This window comes from Cicer arietinum, chromosome 8, assembly GCF_000331145.2.
Source record: "Cicer arietinum cultivar CDC Frontier isolate Library 1 chromosome 8, Cicar.CDCFrontier_v2.0, whole genome shotgun sequence".
NCBI lineage: Eukaryota > Viridiplantae > Streptophyta > Magnoliopsida > Fabales > Fabaceae > Cicer > Cicer arietinum.
Genome location: NC_021167.2, coordinates 2,647,050 through 2,666,488, shown reverse-complemented (window position 1 = coordinate 2,666,488; position 19,439 = coordinate 2,647,050). Strand labels below are relative to the sequence as shown.

Sequence of the window (19,439 nt, the reverse complement as noted above, 5' to 3'; positions counted from 1 at the left end):
TATATATATATAAATTAATATAACAATTTATTTATTAAAATGTACATTGTCTCCGTGCGACGCACGGGTTACCACTGATTATCTTTATAAGACAATTTCAATTATACATCAGACAATTTTATTTTTACATAAAAATTTATAACATTATTTACATATTTTTAAAAGTTATGAAATTGTGTAACACTACCAAACTAGCATGTCCGTATAACTTGATCAATATTTGTGTATATATATATATATATCATTGTACTTTAATTAAATTAAGTTTAATGACTATATATTGTCCGTATTAATTTTATACGGACAACTAATTGATATCCATTTTATCATACTGATAATTAATTACTTATTTTAGTAAAATAATTTGTAATAATACTGTATATCAATTTTTTATTAAATATATCAATAAATATTTTATAAGTAAATTATAGTCTTAACCCGTAAGAAATGCTTAAATTACACTACCACCTCTCTTATATTAAATTAATTGATAAACACTCCTTTCCCCTCCGCTTATGCGATGAGAAAAACACATTATGTGATGAGAAAAACACATTATCCTCCCTTAATAGATTATTGAATTACATTCCCTCCCCTGTTATGTCAAAATATATTCCCCTCCTTGATAAACTCTTAAGCACATTTTAATTAACTTTTATTGCGTATTAATTTTCTTTAATTTTTATTTCAAAGATTATTAACATAGTTGTAAACCATATTATAAACTATGAAACAATACAAGATAAAAAAAATTGACAAATTACTAAAGTAGGTAGAAAAACTATTTAAAAATAAATTTTATATTTTAAAATCACAAAATTAATAATAAAATGTTCAAAATTAACCATAGTTTGAGATTGTAAGTTATAAAGAAAGCCAAAAGAAAATTTTAAATGGTGGCTTTGTTATGGTACTAATCAAAAGTATATCAATCAATATATTAGAATAGTAGAGTTGAAGAACATAAAGAGAGAAGATGAGAGTATTGTATTGTGTTGATTAAGGTCTATTCTTACAAGATCGCACAAGTCTTATTTATTGGGCGGTATTCTTAAAACTTACAAATTTATTCATTAGGTGTATCAACACAGTGAAGTGAGCGGTAGGGATCAGAATAAGTTTTAGATCGTCCGACCTATGGCTTGACCTATTTATAGTTTGGTCTGACGTGATCCATTTCATAAAAAGGTTAGACTCAAACTATTTTTAAAGTATATTTATTTAAATAGGTCAGACTCAAACTTATAAAAAAAAAAGTCTATTAAGCTTAACAGACCGATCTATATATATTTTATTATTTATTAATGTTATTTTTCTATCAATTAAACAATCATTCAGTAGTCGCTCCATATTCAGTAGCGATTCCATATTCGGTAATCGTTCAATTAAGCAATCACTCAGTAGTCGTTTTATATTTGTTTGAGAGGCAATAATGAATGCGTTTGTTTCAGAAAAAAAATAAATATATTCTTTGAAACCAAAAATCATTTTTTAATGTTTAAATGGTGCTTGTTTCAGATTTTTAAAAATCATTTTGTTAGAAAAATCATTTTTTGTTTAATATATATATATATGTACATTGGTATTGATATGTGAAAAACATATGTGATATGAGTAGAGCATCATGTAAATTGGTATGGATAGAGCATGTAGTTTGATATGTGTATAGGGATTAATTATGGATTCATTTTGTTTTTTTGTTTTCTTGAAATGTTATTCCAGTGCATTCCCTTTTATATAAATGCATAATTAAGCCTATTTAAAAAATATATAAAATATAATATTTAAACATTTTAATGTAAATAAGACTTTTAAATATGTTTTCAAGCCAGACCAGACTTTTAAAAAGGTCAAGTTAGGCCTAAAAAAAATTATATGATAGGTCGTAGGTCAGACTTAGACCTAAAAAATTAATCGTAGGTGAGGTTCAAACCTTTCAAAATTCGGTATGGTCTAGTCTATTCTCACCCCTAGTGAGTAGCCTTTAACATAGTGGAGTAAGTGACTCTTAACTATGAGAGTTATAGGAGGTAGGAATATGAACATCCACCATATATTGTAATTATTCTCAACACTTCCACTTAGATGTTCATTAAAGATACGTTTCATTAAAACTTTACTAGGATAAAATTCAATGGAAAAAAATCTTAGTGAAGGAAAAATAGTACAACATATCAATCATCGACCATTATAAATCCAATGGGATAAGCCATGGTTAAGGAAAAAATAAAATAGATTATGATTATCTCCCTCATGAAAACATTCATCTTTAAGATGACAAATATCAATCTTCTATAATAGTTACTTAAAAGTTTTACTTGACGATGACTTTGTAAAAATATATTTCTTTCAACTGCATTATTTTTGTTCAGATATAAATTTCTTGCATGCGTTGAACCATACACCTCAACCAAAATAGATTATAACATCTTTTTGTAATGTTAAAATTTCATTTTTAGGATTAGACAAATAATTTGCATCTCCCAGATAATATATTAAATATTTGATGATAACTTGACAACAAAATGATATATCAGAATATGTATAATTATTAAGATACATTAGTGTCCTCAATTGAACTAAGATATGATACTTCATGACCAATTAGTTCGCTTTTGATTATACACACCAAATGTTATTTGTCTATGTAGAACAATATTAGCACTTTTGTTGTATAAGTTTCATGATTTACAAAAATATTATTCTTCAAATACTCAAGTTGTAATCTCAACAAATTTTTTCCCTTTCTACATATTTTATCTTACTCTTTTCTTTATTCAAAATATTTTATAAGCTATTTTATATCATCAATACAAACATAAATTATAACGAATTTATTTCTGAATATTTTTTAAAAAATGAAAAAATAATGTCATTATCATATCTCTCATTTGAAAATATTCACTAAAAATATTATACAACATATATATATTGTTTGAGTAGATAAAAAGACTTATTTATTTTGATTAAGTCATATTTTCAAGAATATAAATTTTATGTCTCACAAAAATAATTTTCTTCAGAATTTCTTATAAACATCATTATCTAGTAAGTCATACAAATACTAATGGAATTTTATCACTTTCACAAATATCATATCAATAGTAATGACTATTATATCAATTATGATAACCACAACATTGGTTATACAAAACAGTGCAAGAAATGCATTGTTTTGTAAAGTTGGTCTCAAAATGTGGGGTTTTGTGCTGAGCTTGAAATGCTTTAACAAAGGTGACTGGGTGCATGTTGTCTCCAAAAACCTACTTTCAAATCTTCAATACTGCTCTGGGTCCTTTGGTCATATGCATTCTAATGACACCATCCATAATTTCATCAAACAGTGCATGAAAGTAATTGCACCATTTAGAATGTCTAGATATGAGAGATGAAATACTCATATAATAAACCACTTTTATAGAGAGGAAATAAAAGACAAACTATACAGAATAATAAATTTTAAAATTTACTATGTTAACATTTTCAAATTTTCTAAATATGTTGAAAAGAAAATGGTGAAGAAAACATTTGATTTATATTCTCTTATGTTTATTAGTTAAAGTAAAAATAAAAATAGGAAACTTGAAACGAACCCTAAGCTCGCATTCAAAATTCTGGAGAATGCACTTCTCATTTCAAGATATCTTACAATCTATTACCAACCTATACAAAAAAAAAAGCTCATCCAACTTCAAATTGTTGGCAATCCAAGCTTAAGAAGGTTGCAAGTAAAGTAAGCACAACCATCATATTTTTCAAGATGTAAAATATGTTTCCACCAAAGTAACTCGAGAATGTTACTTAGTCTGTGTTTGGACACACGTTGCGACAGTTAATCTATCATGTGTAGATAACTTTACCGTGGTTTTTCAAATACAAGAAATTTGAGTGGTGTGCGAACGAACAAACGTCAACGTGGTACCAAACAGACACTTAATGGTTCACAAGATGTGAGTATGCTGCCGAGCTACTACTAGTGCTGGCTTGAGCACCATAGCTTAAACTCGGGTGTAGAAGCTCTGCCTGTGGAAAAGAATTGTTAGATGGCACTTCTAGAAGCAGATCTTGATCAGAACTTTCCTCAACAAAGTTAAAAGAATCTAGCAAGTGTGAGCTAGCATCAGGTGGCAAAGGAAATAGGAGGCTTTTTGGATTATAGCAAGTTTCATCATCTACAACTTTGCCTTCATAACTAGTCTTTGTGATAGTTCTTTTAGGGCTCCTCATTATTGTCTTCACCTCTGAAATTTGAAAGATTTGTGTTAAGAATGATTCCTCAGTTAAATCATAAACAGCAATAATAAAAGAGAGTAAAGTTCTATTTTCTAATTAGTTAACAACTCACTTTAAAATGTAAAGTATAAACCATTGATGAATAAATCAAAGGAAATGCTAACAAGTGCAAGTGCCCCAAGGGAACTTGTTAACAAATCCAAAGAAAATATATTACGGAGAATTGTGCATTCAATGTCTTCAAATTTTAAAAAGTGATATTTCTTATTTAAATCTTTTGTTTTTATTTTCCTTTTGGTTTTCTTAACAAATGCCCAAGGGCACTTGTTAGCATGAACCATAAATCAATGGCTGATATTACATCGACATACACAAAAAACCGTGAGTGTTAAAATGTCGGCCTTAATTTTCAAAAATTCAAGGAGTCAAATCCTAATTGGAAGGTCTTGTGACATGATTTGTTTTATTGTCTTATTTGATGTCCGGTTTTACACTAACCTGGAAAGTTCTGATTTCTGCTATCACGCATTCTCTTTGCGTTTGCAACATTGGTTGATCCTATACCATAAGATCCCGGAGTATCGGATTTTTCAGCTCTATTTTTGCATCTCTGCATCCATTGAAGGGAATGAAATTTGACAAGTTTATCAACATAAGTCTTATTTATCAGCACAGTCTCTAATATTAAGATAATAAATTATCACAAACCTTAAGAAAATGATAGTGTTCCACCCATTTCGACTTCGAGAGATTAGATAGTGCAAATCTTTTCAAAGTCTTGCAGTCTTCAGGTTTTGCCCCCAACAAAGAGATATCGAAGACACCTTCCGCAAGAAGCTGCTGAAAATAAGTTAAGTTATCCTTGAATTGAACACTATCGAACATGACCTTAAGGCTGCACGTACAACAATACAAATCGTCAATTGTGATGGACTCGGTCTCGAAAATTGGTATCCAAAACAGTATTCTTGATGAATTACAACAAAAACTCAATGAACCAAAACTGAAAGAGTAGAATTCTAACCTATCAGAAAGTTTAGCAGTATCAATCACAGGAAGAAACTTCAGTAATTGCTGCTGCTCTTCATTTGTCAAGATTCTCGAAAACTCTTCATAGTTTACCACATCCTAGCCAAACATAATAATAATAACGGTAAGCATTCAGCGATTAAATAGATTTGTGGCGCTAACCTACTAATATTTTATTATAAATGTTTATATTTAACACTAAAAACAACTAAATCAATTACAAATGTATTGCCTCTTCACAACTCATTTGAATCAAATGTGTAACCTGAAAGCTCTGTGATTAGTTACATGAACAAAGAATCTAATAAAAGATTCAAAAAATGACACTTAACCTCGTCGTTGATGTAAAACCATGCCGAGTTAGTTATTAGAAGCCTGGATAAGAACATTTTTTCCATCTAGGATAAAACAATGAAACCAAAAGGGTGAAAGGGGAGTGTAACTCTCACATTTAAATCTATTAAAGTCAGTGGTGAATCATGATTTCCAAGGATTTGTACTCTTTCAAGCTGAGACTTGTCACTGAAATTTAAAAAGCAGAAATGTTAATGGCTGCATAGTATGTTTATCTCAATTCTCAAGTATTTCTTTACTAAGTCACATGCAAAAGAAAATGCATATCTTACAAAAGAATCAACTTTTTTTTGGCATAAACAAACAAAATGGAAAGAACAAAATAGATTTTTATCATTTTAAATTATAACTTTTTGGGGAGAAACAACAAAGTTTATTCTAGTGAAAGAAAGCTTACCTTTTAAGTTGCTCGTGCTTCATTCCGTGAAAAGCTGAGTTCCTGACCTTTTCAGCTCCCTGAGATGAGAAGTTCGAGCGACTGGAGCTATCATGCATAAGAACAGAACCGGAATATGAATACGCCTCACTCATTGGATATTGCCTATTATCAAATGAAAGAGAGCTAGCCTCAGACTCTTCTTCGCGAGCTACATAGCTAGGATGCCTGATGAGAACACTTCCATGCCCTATCTCAACAGAAACCATTGGTGTTTCACTTTCGAAAAGAAGATCTTCTTCGGAAGATGCAGAAAAATAAGACTGTTGCTCGTGAAGAATAGTGCATAAATCTTTTGTGAGTTTCTCGACAGAAGAAGGCTTTGCCCGACCGACACATGTCCTCTTTTTCGAAGGCACTGTTGCATCCCAGATCACTGACTGAGCAGGTCCTAAAATCAACCAAACAACAATAAATTAGAATTGAGTGTTTTTGAGAAAACAAAACAAAAATGAACTAAAAAATGTAGATTACTCCCTCCGTTCCTATTTATAAGTAAAAGTGAGTCAACAAATTTTGGACCAAATACATCAACTTTTGTTGACTCACTTTTGCTTATAAATAGGAATGGAGGGAGTATATATTTTGCATAATAATGCATGCAGAGAATTTCTTGATCTTATTCATATAATGATGAACTATTGAAGGATACACACAAAGCATGTATGCAAAAGCAAATTTTGACTTCCATGAAAACAATGTGTTATCTAAGAAATATGCACATCTTAAATACTATAAATAAAAAATAAGATCTTGCCACTGCCAATGAAATCAGAACAAACCTGTCAGATCACTAGCATCTGCGCCACCAAATTGTGCACAGCTTTCTGAGTTAGATAACGCTGATCCCGAACTTGATCGGGTGCTATAATCTTCATCAACAGCCTTTTGGAATCCATGGTTGTAATCAGATGCAATCCTTCCAGAGACTACATTTTCATGGTTCTGCTTCCGTTTGAGCAATTTCGCCTCTTTGTTCTTATTTAACGATATGCTCTTTACCCTGGTAGCCCTTTGATCATCACAATCATCAGTTTCAGCCCGGGCGTGTAAAGGAGTATAATTTGCAAGTGTTCCTTTTGTCCTCCACCGAGACCCGCATGCATTGCATAGCACTGGCTTCTCTGGCGGTCCGTTGCGCCAAAGTGGTGTGCCTGTTGCAATGCTCAATTGTCAGAACTAAGAAATCTACAAACACTTGGCACCCTTGCAAACAAGAATAAAGATGTATCTCAAATTGGATAAGCTACTAACAAACACATCCATATTTTTATGATAATCCAAATCATGATACATATTAAACTTGATACAGCACAACACAACACTCAACAAACAATTTCAAGATTGATATAGCATCATCTGTTAGTATTTCCTATCATAAGGAACTAGCTTTTCCTGCTAGAAACTAGCTAGTATATAATATTTAGGATTAATACATGTCAGTAGTTTAATAACTTATTGTGAAGAGAAGATATTGATATAAAAAAACTCTAAGCAGTTAGTGATAAGACCTAAATTAAGAACAATGAATAATATAGTGAAAAGAATTATTGCTTTTGTGCTTAAATGATTAACAGGAATTGCTGAGTCTCACTCGAGGCATCAAAGTTAAGACAACCTAAATGAAACATTCTCTTCTTTATGGTACTACAATTATCATATCTTATACTTAATTATTGTTAACTATGTAACACCGACACTTCAGATTGAAGTCGTGTCTGGTATCTGTCATTGACACATATAGTTACATTTAATCACTTTTGTTTTCTTAATTTATGGTTGGTGTCTATGTGCCAGTGTCGTATCTGCGTCGGTGCTTTCATAGATACTTAAGCCCGCAGTAGGGTATTCAACAACACATAGTAGCAATGACTACAACACTTAAGAAAGTAAGAAACAGCTTCAAAATATGCAGAAAAGCAACGAAAATCGTCAATGCTCAAGCTGCATGAGTGGTTCTATTAAGCTGATCAGCATTGTAAAACAAAAACAAAATAACCACAAATTGAAAAAACTTGAGGATTGATTTATCATTAGCCAGAAAGCAAGGGAACATAACATGTATTAGGAATAAATGCATTGCTTGTCCAAGATCCTTTGATACATTGAGAAATTGTTTTATAGAGGAAAACAACAAAAAGAACTTTGTAAAATTCATTTGGAAGACAAGAATGCATTAACTTCAAACATTTTAAAAATGCTTAATTCCCTTATCTCATGTTCATTGAAATAAGAAGACATAAACTGTTCTTTAACTCTTTTTGATAAAGACCTTAACAGTATCAAGTGTTCTTCCTATCAATGCCAAAAAAAAATCACCTATTCAATGAACTCTCCATAATTTTTCACATGTTACATTGTCTCAGATTTCAAACATAGTCAATGAAAACAAATACTAGCAATACAGTGAAACAAAAAATAAAAATAAAAGTAGAAAATCAACACAATTTCCACAACTTTCAATTCCAAATGCTCAAAGCAACAAGATTCATTAATCATACATTTGAATCTGTATACATCCATAATATTACACAGAACATGCCTAATTTTTTTCAATTTGCAAACAGTTACAGAACACTCTTTGAAAAAAAATTAAAAAAAAAAAAATACCTTGAATAAAAAATTATATATATTGGAGAAACAAGAACTCACTTGTAACTCCACAGTGATGGCAAGGTCCTTGTTTTCCCATGTCTCAGAAATATGAACAAAAATTTGCAGAAGAATGAGAGGAAAAAAAAATACTTTTTTTACCAAAAAGAAAAAATAAAATGGGATTTTTTAAATAAATTTACAATAGTTATTTAAAAGGGTTATGGTTTCTGCATCAAAACCAAAATGAAAGTTTGAAGAATAAAGCAAAAACCAATAGACCCAGAAAAGTTTGTCTTTTTAGTCCTTGGAAAAAAATTCACAAAAAAAAAAAAACCACACACAGTAACTATAATTGAAGGGATTGATGTATATGTTATTGGTGAGAATCTGTACAATCCAATAGAAGAGAAAAGAACATTGGAGAAAAATCTGAGAAATGGTTGTGAAAAGAGGAAAAGAAGGTGAAATGGTGAGAGAGAAGAGAAAGAGAGAAAGTCAGTGTATGTGACCTTTTGTATTGTATATGAAGTAAATGTTTCATCTTTTTTTCTTTCTTTTTCTTAAACATTTTTTCCTTCTTTTTTATTTTCCCTTAATTTCATTTTGTTGTTGTTAATGTTATATGAATTATTTCAATATTAATTTGATTTAGTGGTAAAAAAATTGATTTTGTATTTGTAAATTTGAATTAGATTGTTATTGGAATGAAATTAAATAAATATAATATAAATTTTATTAAACTTTAAAGTATTTTCTATTTTATATACATCATAATACTTTTACTTTAATAAAAAAATCAATTTTGAATTTTGTTGAATTTTTTTTTAAAATATGAGCTTAATTTACAATGGAAAGAGAATGGTAGGGGGAATATTATTGCATATATCCGGCTGACTATGGACTTTTCTTCTTTGTTTATCATCAATTTTCAAATCCTCATCAAACAAAATCTTAAAGTATTCCATCTTCACCGTCCATTTTTTAGGTGTCAAATAGTTCTAGTTTTATTATTATTTTATAATATATTAGTATAATTATAATAATAACTTGTTAGGAATGAATATTGTGAAGGGAAAGAAAAAATGTAACCCACAAAAAAAGAGAGAGAAAACAACAAGGAGATGTCTTTGGCCTTTCCCAATTTTTATTCCTTTTTTAAGAGATGAGATGAGATTACTAATTCACAATTTAATAATTTATTTATATTCTAGTGTGTGTGATGACATGATGGTGATAAGCATTTAATGTGGTTTTTAATTAATTTAAGAGAGATAGGAAGAAACATGACTATTTGTGGTCACCAACTTAATTATCACCGTTGGATTAGGCAAATGAGGTTGATGAAATAGTTGATATTTCAAATCAATGGCCAAATTCAAGCATTAGTTTTTAGGATTTTATTAAGAGTGAAATATTATCTTAATCAAATGGTGATTAAGGAGGCGTGTGAGCTAGCCACACGATTCTCGCACGTTATTGTTCAAAGTAAAACTCCATTATATGGCTCATCTTAGTTAGTAACCGTAGAAAAATGTAATATAAAAAGTTACTTTTTAATTATTTTATTGTAGTTTTCTTCTAATAACATAGTTAAATTCAAAATGCATTGGTGGTTAAATATGTCTTATTTTTTATATAAATATTTAAATTTAAATTTATTACGTTGTTATAATCTAATATTTTCGGTTATATTCAATCACACAAGTGAATTTTAAATTTATACCAATAGATTGAATTGATTTTTTTGTTACTTTATCCTACAAATTAAAAAATGATTCTTCTCATAAAAATAAATTATAAGAAAGACAACATGACAAACGGTGTGTCCATGATACATAGTGGGCATCTCGTGGATTTGACTAATATGGTGCCTTGTAATTTTCCTAGTTTGTAATTTGTGTAAAATAAATTTTGGTACGTAGTCTATAAGATTGTGCCATAAGGTTAGGACATGATAGAGTTATTACTTATTTATCTAAAAAAAAAGGAAAAAATCACAAAAGTTTATTTTACTAAAAATAACTACTATACAATTAAGGTATATATGTAAGTGAGGTTAGTTATTCGTGAATTAGTTGCATTTGACACTTTGACTTGTTAATTTTTTTTAACAAATTCGTTTATTTAATTAAATAAACAAACCCAATCTTGATACTTAGTCAAGAAAAAAAACTAATCTTGATATTTGATTCAATTAATTAAATGAGTCAATTCCATTTATAAATTTGACTTTTTATTTAGTTAAAAAAATATCAATAAAAATTAAAATACAATAAGATTTACTTTAACCTCAAATAAAAAATAGTTAATATTTGTTTTAAAATTTTAACTCAACTAACAAATGTCGATACTATTAAGTTTAACGTTTTGTTTTGGATTTGAAGTTGAGAGCTATAATTAAGGAGAAATTTATCATCTCTTATAAAACAAAAAATAAATAAATTATATTTTGATGGAAGATATTCTTCCAATAAATTAATAAATAAGTTTTTAACCTTTGTTATTTATATTATAAAAAAAAAATGTATAAATATATATGTAAGACTTTATTCATATTCTAATCTTCGATGATGCTTAAGTTAGGTTTGAAGTTTTTGGGTTATAGTCAATAAGTTATATAGAAATATGCTATTCTATGGTTGATAAAAATATAATAGTTTTAGATGAAAAAATAAATATAAAATAGTTTTGAATATCGAGATTTAAACATTAAGAATGTAGTTCTATTTCTTTATAAACAATTATTTAATTATCATATATAATATATTAAATACTAAATACATTAAATTAATAAATAAAGAAAAATATACATAAATACAAACAGATTAAGATATAAAAGAATTAAACAAATCAAACTCATCTTGTACTTTTTTTTTTAGTAATAAGTTAAACTCATTCTTTTAATTTGTATTTTTTTTATAAATTAAAATATTTATGTGCGATTCAAGTCACAAATCTTTTGAAATATTAAAATTTATAAAATTAATTTTTTTTTTACATATATTTTTCAATTCACATCGATAATAATAAAGCCTAAAGACTAAATGATTAAGATATCCAAAATTAATACCTACCACTTTGTCACATTATATGTTGATATATCTTTGAATGAATACAATTGTTTAAATAAATATATAAGTGAAACTCAAATCACTAATTTTTTGCCCTATGTCCAAATGAGTACACACAGTGAGTGAAAACATTATCATATCAAACAACCAAAAAGACCCTAATGAAAGACAAATTGAATGGCTCTCAAAGACATTGCAAATAACACGCTTTCATTGCATTATTAAAAAAACTTTTTGTTCTACCAATATTAATAAAAGTTAAAACGCATTTTCTTCACTCATAGTGCCTTTTAGGAACATATACGAACCACCAACTAGTCATGTATATTGATTAAAAGCTAAATTCAACCATAGCTAACCCACCTCTTCCCAAATCTATCTTTTTTTGGCAATACATCTCACCCACTTGAAAAGCAAACAAAATAAAGAAGGGTTTGTTTGTTTAAGATTAAAAAATGATTTTATAATATATATATTATCTTAAAATAATTGATAAATTTTATCATAATTAACTCATACAACGGTGATATTTCATGTTCAAACACAGCACAAGACTTTCAACCTACCAATATGATATTTGTTAGTTGAGTTAAAATTTAAAGATACATTTAATATTATTTTATCTTTCTGTTGTAACATTTTTAAAAATAAAGTTTCAAATAAAAAACTGATTTAAACAGTTTATCTTAAAATATTATTTTAAGTATTTCATCTAATTATTTGTTACAATTTTTTTAGATAGTTAAATTTTAAAAAATAATTAAAATGAAAAGTTATTTTGAAAAGTTCTTCATAAAAATCATGTTTAATATATATATATATATATTAAAATATAATTTTTATCATGATAAATTTTTTAATAATTAATATCTAATTATTGAATGTCAAAGTTATTTTTTAAACAGTTATAAATTAATCTAAAACAATTAACTGACCCAAAATATTTTCATGCCAAACTATCATTGAACTAGCAATTTTGAGACCATGTATATAATAGGAAAAAACTTACATACATTTCTTTAAGCACATTTTGTGTTGCTTATTACTCAAAATATCATAACAACTTATGATTTTTTCAAATCCATACTTTTCTCAAAGTTTCTATTAACAAATATATATATATATATATATATATATATATATTATGTTAATAACAACATGAAAGGCACCAAAAGGAAATAACCTAAATTTTGTCCTGCATAATATTGAAAAACAAGCTAGTTTTCTTAGAAAGAAAATATAATATTGATTTCCGAAAATATAATGTTTTCCACAATCTCATTCCTATTGAACATTTATTTATTTTTAGTTTAATATTTAACAAAAATAGCACTTTCATTTTAATTCCCTCAGGGACTCATCTTCTAAATAAATAAATAAAGAATAGACATAAAAATATTTAATAGCAAAATTGTTTAACATTTGATGTCTTCTGCAACAATATTGTTCAATTAAAATGCAAAACAGTGCATTCTTTCTATTTTTACAAATTAAAATTGACACGTAAGACAAATGCAAGATATGCAACTATGCACAAACTAATATTGAAATTCGCAGGTCACTGCAATCAATTCCTTAAAATAAATAACCATGATGTATGAAATTAAGTGTACGAAAAATATCCACATATTCAGCTAATTCTGCCATATTTTTATCTGTTTTCTTAGTGATAACTGATTAGGATAGCATGTCCTCAAATTCCTAACACCTAATGGGTTCTAGAAAATAAAATATAAAGTGGTTTGTTGGTTTGAGTGACAAAGATTTTATGGATTCTAATTATTATTTTTAATAAAATTAACAACTATTTAAAAAAAAATATATTAATATATAATTTAATTATTTAGATTTAGAGTGTATAATATGATAATATAATTAATACAAAATGCAAAGAAACATCGTGGTGGTGAGGTACACAACCTAGGTGGGTCCTATTAAAACTCAACTGCTTATCGTAGACCAACCTGTTCTTCTTGTAGCTTGGCTCCTTTAATATTTTTAATTTCTTTTTATAAAGAGTGATATTATAAAGTCTGACTTCTCTTAAGGTGATACTAGATTAGGTGAAATTAAATTTTAAAAGATTTATGATAAACTTTTTCTGAATTTAATCTATTGTTTAGTATTAAAAAACTCTTGATTTAATTTAATTTAAAAATCTATTTTACATTAAATAACTTAAATAACATATTTATATTTTTTTAAATAAATTAAACTAGATTGTTATATAAAAATAAATAAATATAAAAAATCTAATAAAATTATATATATTTTTACTTAATAAATACTAAGCTAGTAACAATGTCAATAATATATATATATATATATAAGTTTTTTATAAATATGCCGTATTTAAATTAATAGGATTTAATACAAATTTTAAATTAAATATATTAATTAATATATGTGATTATATCCTTTCAGCATATAGTTGTGGGACCGGACGGCTATATATTTAGGCCACTTGTACAGAAAATGCATTAAGGTGTCATTTATGTGGTGAAACTTAGAGTTGAGTGTACAAATTAATCTACTCTGCCCCGCTTAGTCTATTTCGCTTAATCACGTATTAGCATATTTAATTAATTGAATTATTCTATCCTCAAAAGATAGTGAATTATAATATATTGATTTAAATTTATAATTTTATATCGCAAGTATTAGCATTAAGTAAGAAAAAAGTCACAAATGATACTTAAAAAAAATCTTAATAGACCAAAAGCCAATATTAAAAGTATAACAAATAATATTTATTTGATTTATAACCCATTAACTAATTCAAAAATATAGTTATCATTTTTATTATATTTTTTTAATTATAGTTAATTCACAATATAAACGGTCTAACCTATACAAACCAAAATATAAATGAACTAAAAAATTTGAACATTATCTGCATAGACTGTGGATTAAACGGTTCGATTTGCTGGCCTCAGTTCATATACCTACTGTTGTAAAAGATATACAATTTAATATCTATATTGACTTTTAAACACAATATTCATATATATATATATATATATATATATATTATTTTTATCCATAAAATATTATATTAATATTTAAAATAATTTGGAGAGGAATAATTTTTATTAGTTAAAATAAAAGTAATGATGAAAGTATTTTATTTTGTTTTTTTAATCTAAATTCATCGTTTTTTAGACATTTATTTAAATAAATGGTTTAACATAGATCTATTCTTTTTTTTATCCAAGTACGACGTTGTTTTGTCCGTCGTCTAAATGTGATATTTTGATTTCTTGTGTCGTTGAAATATTTATTTAATTAAGATCAACTTTGATTTAATACAAATGTAATTAATGATTTTCGTGTTATTAATGTTGCAGATATGGAGACATAAATAGCTCAACAATTTTTATTTTATTATATTTGTATGTATTTTGTCCTTCTATACAATTTTGTTGATACTGTAAATTTGTTCGCTGATTTTTTTAATTTTAATAATTTTAAATTATATTAATTTCGATCGATATAATTTTTTAACAATTTGAATGAATATATTTTAGTAAAATAATAAAAATAAATATAGAATGAAACAATATTTGAATGCACCAAGTCAATGAGAGTATGAGACGCACTAAAAAATGCAGAGTTTGAAGCTAAAAGTTAACAACAAAGAATAAATATTAGAAAGAAACAAATGAATGGTATTGAAATTGGGTGCATTTTTGTGTCACATAGTCATGTCTTCGGACTCATCGTGGCTTGTTCTTTTCCATTTTAAACATAAACTATATATAATTGAGTTTTAGCACCGCCATGATTTGTGAAACATTTGTTTTTTTGCTAGCTAAGCCACATGATACGTGAATCATTGAATCAACAATGCAAGTCTACCGTCTCATATGTTGTTTCTTCAGTACGATTGGATCATTTTATATATTTATAGTTAGTAGATAATAGGGTTTAATCAGTCAAAAAATAAAACAGGACTTCAAGGTGTTTTTATAACTGGACCGTCTCAATTTAAAACAAATTAGTCCCCATAAATTTACTCCCAATCCCTTCATTTTTACATTCCAACCTTCTAAAGTACATAAATATATCATTTTATACAGTCAAGATTTTATAAATTATTATCATTTTGGTAATTTAATTTTTTTTTAAATATTTTGAAAACTTGTATTATAAAAATTTCGTATTGATCCAATTTTTTTTTAAAAAATTAAAATTATATTTTAAAATTTTCCCATTCATACAAAATTTTGAACAAGTTAAATTTTAGAAGTTTTATATATGTGAAAATTTTCGAAAATTTTAATACTTTAAGAAAAATTGCATCTATGTAATTTCACATTCATTTAAAATTTTAAATATTTTAATACTTTCAGAAAAATTACATTTCAAAAATTTCACATTCGTCTAAAATTTTTAAAAAAATTACATTTGAAATATTTTATATTTATTCAAATTTTTAAATTCTTTAAAGTTTTTTTCGAAAAATTGTATTTTAAAATTTTTTAAATTTACTAAACTTTTAAAAAAATTACATTTCAAAAATTTCACATTAATTTAAAGTTTCAAAAATTTTAAAACTATTAATAAAATTACATTTCCATTCATCCAAAATTTTAAATTTTTTAAAAAAATTTGGAAAAATCGCAGCTTATAAATTTTACATTCATGTTTCAATAAAAAATTATATTTCAAAAGTTTGACATACATTACAAATTTTATAATATTTTTAAATTATTGAAAAAATTACATTTAAATTTTATTATTTATTTATTTAAAGTTTCAAAATTTTTGTAAATTTTACAAAATATTTGACTAGTAAGTAATATGAAGTAAAAAAAAGATAAAATAATATTTTCATATGTTTAAAAAGAATGTGATGCAAAGGTGAATAGGTGGGAGATAGATTTCTTATCAACCCTAAACGACTTTAAATCTGTCAAAATCAGAACAATAAATGTTGGTTCAACCACAAGTGGTTCATAAGATTTTTTTTTTTTCCTTTCTATTTTATTCATTTATTAGGTATTGGATTCAATCGTGGCTCAATCGATTGAACCGTGATCTAGATAACTCACTCATCCTATCGCACCTTATACATTTTTTTTTCTATACAAGAGCTGAACATCTCTACCACCAATGCATGCATGAAACCTACTCAGTAAGTAAGGTCTCTTAATCGAGTTGTGATCTAAAGAAAGACCTATGTTAGTAACTTATATAGGAGAGTGACAATGTTAGTATTTCCAATTCTCATAGATGATGCTCATCCTATCCCAGGAAAACAACCACATTCTCAGAGCTTCCCATAAAAATTCAAAATCTCATTCAGGTGACGATAGGAACACAACAGTGTGGACCAATTCAATCAAAAAGTGATTTCCGTAATCGTTTAATGTTTATTGACCTGATATATACTAAGCTACAAGGAATCCTCCTAATTCATGTAGAAAAAAGTTCCATGGTAAATGAATAAATATATCTCACAAGACCCTGGACAAAGAATTTGTGATGGATCTTCACTAATTTCTACCCCTACTACCTTTCTGTTCTGTCACTCTCCATCTTCAAGAATGATGTTATGTAATAATCTCTCTTATTAGAAAACTAAAAATACATGTTAAATTTTCAGCATGTACTATAAAGCAGAAACACGGCTAACTGCACAGCGGGAACAAGTTCAAGACGTGGAGAAAACTTTACAGATAGCTGTCATATGTATATGTTCCAAAGATTAAACACGAATTGTCAAACAAGCTTGATTGATGAGAAAATCAATCTCTCCTCTTCTTCTTCTTTTCAGTTCTCTCGCCTGAATTCTTCAACTGGAAAGAATAATGAAAATCCAATCAATACAACATTTATATGGGATAAAAACGCAAAAAAAACAAACGTGGAGGTGCAATCTCAGAAGAAGGTTTTCACTTTACAGGAATCAAACTCACCATGATAACTAGAATCCGGACAAAAATTGCAACCAAATCAGTAAACAAGGTCAGAGCATGCTTCACATAATCCAGATCGCCAAAGTGTGCCTTCTCAACTATTTCTTGTGTGTCAACTACAATGTAACCCACAAACACCAAAAGCCCAAAATACAACTGCAAAAGTAGGAAATAAACACCATGTTAAAAACTTATATCAGTAGGAAAACAAAGCTTAAAGGTAATTCTACAAAAGTAAAAACACTGGCAGCCATTTACCTCAAACTTAAAGATTGCCATTGAACCTCCAAAGATGGAAGAAGCAAAGTGCAACCAAAGAAGAATGGACAGCCCAGAAGAAAGCAAGCCACCAAGGTACAGGTACTCCCTACGCTTAGCAACCAAAGCTGCTCCCGAGAAACACCCAAAGGCCAAGGCAGTTGCCACAAATGAACTGAAGATGAGGCTGAACCAATAGAAGACTAATGTCACAAATCCATCCAAAATTAAAAAATATATAGACCCCAAACCCAATCTTTCCCTCTCCTTGATCAAAAGATACAGTATGATCCTAAATCTCCCTTTTGACACCGAAAAAAGAAAAACAATTAACATAACACATGTATGCATTACATGAACATAGGAATCCCTAATCTTAGCAAGCGACACAAAAAAGGAAACACTCCAATGCAATGACAAACCACAAATATAATGAAAACATACCTTGGATCAATTTGAATAGCCAAATCAATCAAGGGTCCAATAGAGGCACCCTGAAATAACGCTGCGGCCATCAACAAAGTCAACCTTTTTCGCTGCATACCATTAAAATCAAAAACACAAACAGGTAAAGTAAGTAACAAATTAAACCGCAAAACCATGAAAGGAACATAAGCTACAAAAAGAAGCAGATTCATACCTCTTCAAAAGGAGGAGTTGAGAGTAACCAAACACTAGTTCCAACACACGCTATTGTGGTGAGAAAACCGCCAAGGTTGAAGAGTACATGAACGTAAGTTCCCACAGCAGCAGCAACCACAGCGAAACACAGGGTCAAATAAACCTACAATCAATCATTCAACCCAATTGTAAAACTAGTTATTGTATATATTTCATCATTCAAAGATTTTATAAACCTAGTTATTGTAAATCTCTATAATAATCGAAATTGGCGTAATCCATAAGAAGCAATATGAAAAACACATCGAATATAACTAGAAATTGAAGAATGAAGTAAATTAAAGAAAACCCTAGAAATTATTAAGGGGAATGAAATGAAAATGAGAGAAAACCTGTTTGAGGTGATTCTGAACGACCGGAGAAATCTGACCGAAGTTCTTGAGAGCATCGAAATTCCATCGGTTTGTTGTATCGAAAAACGAAGTGAATGAAGCCATTGAATTTTTGTATTTGTTTCTTCGAACGCAGAAAGAAAGAAAGATTGAAGATTAGGAATAATTTATAGAACCTAGACTTTATATTTATAATGTTTAATTTTAATGTTTGATATTATTATTTGAACGAGGGTGAATGTGGATAGTAATTTCGAAGAAGGTTCGGGGTTGTTATTACTGAAATGTCCTTTCTTTGGAGGCAAGTAAACTCATCCAAATTTGGCTTTGTTTGGATCGAACATGTTTGGATAAACACGAATTTGTCGTCGTGAAGGTATTGGTCCACGTAATGCAACCAATAGCAGCTAGGCATATCAGCACTGATATCAAGTTCCACGTCATCATCATACAATACCAACAAAATTTGTTAAAGTCAGAGGTCTTAACTCATAAATCAGGATCGACGTGACAATGGTTTTATTAATAA

At 27.9% G+C, this 19,439-nt stretch overlaps 2 protein-coding genes across 2 annotated transcripts; both read right to left on the bottom strand.

The window, feature by feature from the left end:
* Window positions 1-3,589: 3,589 nt before the first annotated feature.
* Window positions 3,590-9,161, bottom strand: LOC101489040 (GATA transcription factor 26). Its single transcript, XM_004511678.4, has 8 exons — window positions 8,705-9,161; window positions 6,835-7,206; window positions 6,014-6,443; window positions 5,712-5,784; window positions 5,258-5,361; window positions 4,942-5,128; window positions 4,732-4,843; window positions 3,590-4,241 (listed from the first exon to the last, which is right to left on the bottom strand). Exons 1-8 carry the CDS (start codon window positions 8,742-8,744, stop codon window positions 3,934-3,936), a joined length of 1,626 nt encoding a protein of 541 aa, XP_004511735.1. The 5' UTR covers window positions 8,745-9,161; the 3' UTR covers window positions 3,590-3,933.
* Window positions 9,162-17,273: 8,112 nt separating this feature from the next.
* Window positions 17,274-19,100, bottom strand: LOC101488703 (bax inhibitor 1). Its single transcript, XM_004511677.4, has 6 exons — window positions 18,911-19,100; window positions 18,538-18,681; window positions 18,342-18,433; window positions 17,898-18,084; window positions 17,640-17,795; window positions 17,274-17,519 (listed from the first exon to the last, which is right to left on the bottom strand). The coding sequence occupies exons 1-6, from the start codon at window positions 19,013-19,015 to the stop codon at window positions 17,469-17,471; spliced, it is 735 nt and encodes a 244-aa protein (XP_004511734.1). The 5' UTR covers window positions 19,016-19,100; the 3' UTR covers window positions 17,274-17,468.
* Between the last annotated feature and the right edge of the window lie 339 nt (window positions 19,101-19,439).